We start from the raw sequence: 6,470 nt of genomic DNA on the forward strand, positions 1-6,470 counted from the left end.
CGATTTTAATTTATTGCTCGAAACATAACAGTGAATTATTACTATACTATAATTATTTAAAGTAACTTTGCTCGAAATTTTTAACTAGTTACTTTTTAACCTTTCGTCAAATTTTTCATTTTCTATCATATTGTCGATAGCGGGCGAGTCGAGTTCAAATTTTTCCGATCGACGAATCGGCAAAGATGAAAATTTAAAGTTACTTCGATTTTAATTTATTGCTCAATAATTGGAAATAACTACTTTTATACTATCATACTATAATTATTTAAAGTTCGAAATTTTTAACCCTTCACTACACAAATTCTTTACGATTTTATCGTAGATGGCGCGCGAGTCAAATTTTTCCGAAATCGAACTTAATCCTCCGAATTTTTCCCCGATTCACGCGACATTAAAAATTTAAATTTCCCACTCGACACCACAACATCGATCCTGAAGAAATCAACCCTCCCCTCCCCTTACACTCGAATTTTTCATTTTTATCCCATCATCGATAGCGTACCACGAGCCGAATAATTCAATCCAGCTTATAGAAAAAAGAAAAAAAGACGCACGCACTTTTTGCACGTGATTTCTGCCGAGTCGAGTTCAAATTTTTGCGAAAAGTAAACGATAGATGTAGAAAAAGTGGCCCCAATCATAAGTTTGCAAGGAATGATCGGGCGAAATCAGATCCGATATATCAAATCCGGTACCGTGCCCCGTACAGGGACCCCTCTGGAAGGGGAGCGAAGCATTTGCATAGGGGAGGGGGGGGGGGGAGCTATCGTTTCGGCCGGACACGGTGGTCAGTTGCCTGTTGGCTCTCGGTTTCGGGGGATCACCTGTCCCCACGATTATCCGGGGTCAAGATTGAGAGAGGGGGGGGGGTGGGGAGAGAGGCCCGATCGAGGGAAAACGACGAGGGAGAACGGGGACGTCTTCCGGACGTTGTTCGAGTTTACGATAAATTAATGGTTTTTCGAGGGGGTCAACCTTCTTCTTCCACTTTCGGCGGCCGGTCTCACGCGAAAATTCAAATCGTCCGTCCAACTGTCCCTCTAATTATTTATGGCCCTTCCTCTCTCTCTCTCTTCCCCCTCTCTTTTTCCAGTACGTGAATATCGAAACTGCCCCGAACCGGGCGGAGAAGCGAACACGTTTCTCATCGAACGCATCCACGAATCTTAACACCAAACAACAGTTCGACAAACAAAATTCCTTCTCTCCTTCCATTACTCGTTCGTAGATTCAACGTTGTTTTCAGATCACATCGCAGTGAAAAAAGATGATTTATTTAGACCGAGGCAAGTAACGAAAGGCTTCGTCTTCTTTTCCTCTCCTTTCGAATTTCTTCTCTTTCCCACTTGTAATATCTCTTTATACAACTGCGACGAAATCTTTTCCAATTATAGCCCATGGAAAAAAAAAAAAAACGAAAAAACTATATTATTTTACAAAAAATTGGAACAGATCCAATTTGAATTCGTGTAATAAATTTAGATATGAAGATGAGTCTGATGTCTCGCGCATTACTTTTCGCGAAACGCGTCTTCTTACTTCTCGAATAATTCTAGAAACGTGAGACGAGAACATTAGAACGAGAAAGGAGGATCGACCATAATAAACACGTTTAACCTTCGAGTCTAACCTTCAAACTGTTTTGCTTTCGCTCGACCGCCAACTCCTTGGCGAGAGAAAGAGGCAAAACTTGGCAAAACTGTCGGAGCGAGGTCCCGGATCGGATCGTTTTTCGTTCAATCTCGCCCCGTAACCGTCCGAACAATATCCGCTGGATCATTAACGATCCCACGGATGGAAGTTGTCCGGTAATCCGTGTGGAAAGGAGGCGATACGAGGAAGGGGGGAGGGGCGCAGGTGGGACGCTAATGGTCCACCCGTGTCAAACATCGGACACGGCCGTTTAAAAAGGCGCGGCAAACTTTTCTGTCGTTTCATTAATCTTCCGTGAAATTTTCTCCTTGTGTAAACACGCGTTTATTATTGACGGGGACGCGTCTCGATCTCGTGCGAAGCCTTCGTCGAATCGCGTTATCGATCCACCGGCCCGTGTCAGCCGCAGATGCTCTCTCTCTCTCTCTCTTTTTCTTTCGCTCGCTCGCTCGCTCGCCTCCTTCTCGATTTTCCTTCGAACGACGGTTATCGAATCTCGCGCAACAACGGTTGTGGATTACGGATTGAAGGGAATATTTTGGCGAAGTCGAGGTTAATGTTAAATGTTTCGCGTTGCGAATTTTAGTTAATGGGTATACCGATCGAGTGTTACAATTTTTTTAGGTTAGGTTGTATTTGAGAATTATATATGCTACGATCGAAGAGGGCGGCGTTTATTTCTGTGATGAAACGTTTGAGAATGTTAAGGAAGAATTGGAAGATTTAATTTGTTAGGATTATTTAATTTAATCATCAAGTTATTTGTTGCCGATGAATTTTTTATTTGTCGTTGAGAAGAAAAAAATATTGAAGAATTTTTAATTCGTTACATTTTACTTTTATTGTTATTTTTTTCAAACGAAACTTTATTATTTTTATTAATTTGAATTTTTGATTTTTAATTATTCTCAGTTATTGGTTACACGTCCCAATTTTTATCGGCATTCATCGTTGTTGAATGAACTTTGTATAAATAATTTTCAAGCAATACTTTTAATCGAATATTATAATTTTTGTCTAGATTAATTCAAGGATATAATCATAATTTTGAATTATTATTCCATTAAGAAATATCTAATATAAAAAAGCGAAGTTTTTAAACTTAATTGTTTTCAATTTCCGATTTTCTATAAATTATTCACGAAATTATTATAATTATTATTCCAATTTCTATAATTAAATTTTACAAAACGAATATGAAAGTTAATATTGTTCTAATAAATAAATTAATTATAAATACAAAAATAAAAAAAAAAAAGAAATCCGCATAAACCCATATGTAACGATTTAAATAAATCGCACGAATAAATAATCCTAAATACACACTATTCTTATTATACGAATCTAATTAAAAATTTGCAACTAATCCAGCAAACAATATCATTAATCTTGAAATTGATTCTCAGAGTAATATTTTAAAAATTCAAAATTTAATAACGCAATCAACGAATTAAACTTTTTAAACTAAATGTAAACAATTCGTGAGGATGCGTAAAATCGGTGGCGGCCTTCTCCTTTGTCGAGCGATCGATTCTTTTGAAAGAAAGCGACCACTATCAGGGAGGACAATGTTAGCCCGCAACGGCATCGGGCCGCACAAAAGGAAACGGGCACCGTTTTCCCCTCGATCGCGCGCGCGTACACGCGCGTCAAACCGCGCTGACATATGGCCGATACCGATTGTGTTGTCCGCCGTTCCTACTCCTCTCCAACGCGCAGTTGTCGAATTCGTCTCTATGACGACTCGCGTGTCCATCCATTCGCTTCGCTTAAGCCTGAAAAAATGAAAACGAGCGTACGAGTTATGGACACGCGAAAAAAAAAAAAGAAACGAAAAACAAAAAGTGTGTGTGTGTGTGTGTGTGTGTGTGTGTGTGTGTGTGTGTGTGTGTACAAGTGTAAAATTATAAAAGTTTTTCGATCGAAACTTTCTGGCGTGTGAATAATTTATCGATATCGCAACGATGGATATCGTTATGGATCGAGGACGAGATAATAAGAGAGTGTGAGCGTATCGGCTTGTGTAACGCGGTATCGCGAAACAGAAGACGCCTCGAGAAGAGCGTGGAGCGCCGTAAAGCGGCTCCACGGCGAATTAATTGCGCGGAAAGGAAATACCCGACACTAATGACATACGTTGCGCCCGAGAATGAAAACGTATCCCGGAGGAAGGGTGATCGAAAGCACCTACGCGCAGCAACGGCAAAGAAAGGTACTACTACGAGGGTGGCGGGAGTCCCCTGGGGGACCTATTGTCCGGAATACCCTGATTAAAAACCCATTCCCTAGTTACGCGCTTTAGAAACTCGCTCGAACCTAAAATTCGAGAGTACCGAGCTATATCGCGCGTGTATACCGCGATTCGTTTACGAGGCCCCTTCCCCTTCCTTTTTCTCTTCTTATTTTCGATTTTTCCACCCCACTTGTGCGCGCGATCGTGTGTCTCTTCCTTCGAAACATTTCGGATATGAGGGGAGGGATATTTGTATAATTGTAAACGCGAAATTTTTTATTCCACCCGTTTTAAATTAAACTTCCTTTCCGATATTTTATTTAGACGAAATTTTACATAAATGAGGGGAAAAAAATGTACGAACGAAACGAAAAAGAATACGATAACAAGCGATAAGATAATCGCATGAAATTTTTTCGACATTGCGTATAACGTATAAATAATTTCGTCGAAATATTATAACGTATATTTATATTCTTTCTTTATATTCTTTTTCTTTTCTTAATTCGTCTAAAACGGTAAGTAAAAATCGATGCGTATGTACTTCTCATTTGACAAAAACAATAACGTACAGCAACGGTCCACGATATAACGAGATCGTAAAATCAGTCAAACGTGAAGTAACGACGTATCGGATGTCAGAAGTAGCGCTTTAAAAGATTTACGATCAGATAAGCGGCCGAAACTTCGAAAACTTGAGGAAAAAAATGTACAGTATATAGTATATTTATATTCGTTGCTCGAGCGTTACACGCTCGAGCTCCTCGAGTATATTCGAAACCTTGGCGGACTCGGTGAAGCGTGTAATTTTACACGGAAAAAAGTGCATCGTAAATTTCTCTAAACGCTTACCTCCTTCGATCTCTCTTCGTTTTTCGCTACCTGCCATTCTCTTCTGTCGTTGTCGTATATCCCCTATCCTACTTTCTCTAACGTTAACTTGGTCACCAATCAAGGAAATAAAAAGAAAAAAAAAAAAAGTAAAACTTCAACGGATCGAACGCGTTGACAATTAGAAACGAAAGACGAAATTTTTCTGCTCTTCAAATTCGAAAATTCGCGTTAAAAGCGCCAACTTGTCATTCGATCGGAAGAGGCGTAGACAGTGGTACAACTGTTATTCTGGTCCACGAATCTTTTAATTCCAGCCACGTATCGAGGAGGGAACTCCCTCGTGTGGAAAACGTGTGGTAAGCGGATACAGTTGTTTGTCATCTACCTGTCCACCTGTACCTACTGTTTTCTCGAGCACACGAGTCGCGCAACGTGCGACAAAGGGGGCGCGGAGAGGAACCATCCGGACACCCCACCACGCACGCTCGAATAATCGAACGAGTTAAGCCGTGGCTTAAAGGGGGCCTCGAGCGTGTGCGTGCGTATATCGCAAAATCAAAGTCATTGTTTATCCATTTCGACTATTATTATTATCGCTCAACTTTCCTATCCCATATTTTCCACCGTTCATTTATACCTCTTAATTATTATCGATACGAAAAAAAAAAAGTCGTACGATAAACATAATTTTTCAACCTCTTATTCAGAAACCAATACGAATATACGAAACAAGAGAGAAAGAGAGAGAGAGAGAAAAAATCGATGCCACTTCTCGATTATATCTCTCGATTAATTATTTGTATAATCCATCCTTTGTGGACACGTTCTCGTTCCCGATTCACAATCACCGATAGATAGAGGGGGGAGGGGGGAGGTCGTCGGTGAAAAGTATCGATGAAGAGTAGTATGGACGAGGCGCATAATCGGGAGAAGCCGACGCGGAGATAGAATGTACACACGGATGATGCGCATCGAGTCGGATTCGATAATTATCGGGAGAAAGAGAGAGAGAGAGAGAGAGAGAGAGAGAGAGAGAGAGAGAGACAGACTGACTGACTGGCTGGCTGGCTGGCTGACTGGCTGACTGACTGACTGGTCAGTAGTTTCGGGAGCGGCGTTCACGCAGGCCTATTCACGCGGCGTTACGCGGCCTTTCACGGATATCAGGTTGCCCATTAGCGACTAGAGAGGCTGTCCAGTAATTACGGCTTAATTAATCCTCCGAGGCTCGGTCCCCGACTCGACTGATTAACGTGCGCCACTCTCAAAGGAAGAGAGCCGGCAATGCGATGACCTTGCGCGCCGAAAATCCGCTACCGTGACCCGTGAACCCGCTTCTAAGCTTTGCCTCTCCTCCCTCCCCCCCTCCTCTCTCTCCCCGCTATCCCTACCTCTATCTACCTTTATCTTTACGCGCGCAGCGCGCGTTACGCTCGCTTCGAGTTCGAACGGACGCCGTGTTTACGATTTTTTTTTTTTTTTCCTCTCTTTTGTTTTCGTCCACGTGGTGGCAAATAATTAGAGATCGAATTATATTATATATATTATATTATATATTATATATATTATATTATATTATATTATATATATATATATATATATATATCTTATTTCTTTCTTATGCGGTTTAAGCTTATACTTAAGAGTTTAAGCATAGAGAGAGTATTAGGTTTCGTTTAAAAAATTGGGATCTCGATAAAATAAAGATAAATAAATGCAATGCATTTTTTTGAGTGGAATTATAAAC

General features: G+C 40.7%; 1 protein-coding gene across 1 annotated transcript in view; it reads right to left on the reverse strand.

The window, feature by feature from the left end:
• The window catches only part of svp (COUP transcription factor 2), a 70,263-nt gene extending 65,162 nt beyond the window's left edge, over positions 1-5,101 (reverse strand). The window contains exon 1 of the mRNA XM_086910767.1: positions 4,742-5,101. Coding sequence (XP_086766893.1) covers positions 4,742-4,778 — 37 coding nt within the window. The 5' untranslated portion in view covers positions 4,779-5,101. The remainder of the gene's footprint in view (positions 1-4,741) is intronic.
• Positions 5,102-6,470: the final 1,369 nt, after the last annotated feature.

Source organism: Apis florea, unplaced genomic scaffold (genome assembly GCF_048593485.1).
Source record: "Apis florea isolate Af1SG1 unplaced genomic scaffold, ASM4859348v1 contig_3203_pilon, whole genome shotgun sequence".
Taxonomy (NCBI): domain Eukaryota; kingdom Metazoa; phylum Arthropoda; class Insecta; order Hymenoptera; family Apidae; genus Apis; species Apis florea.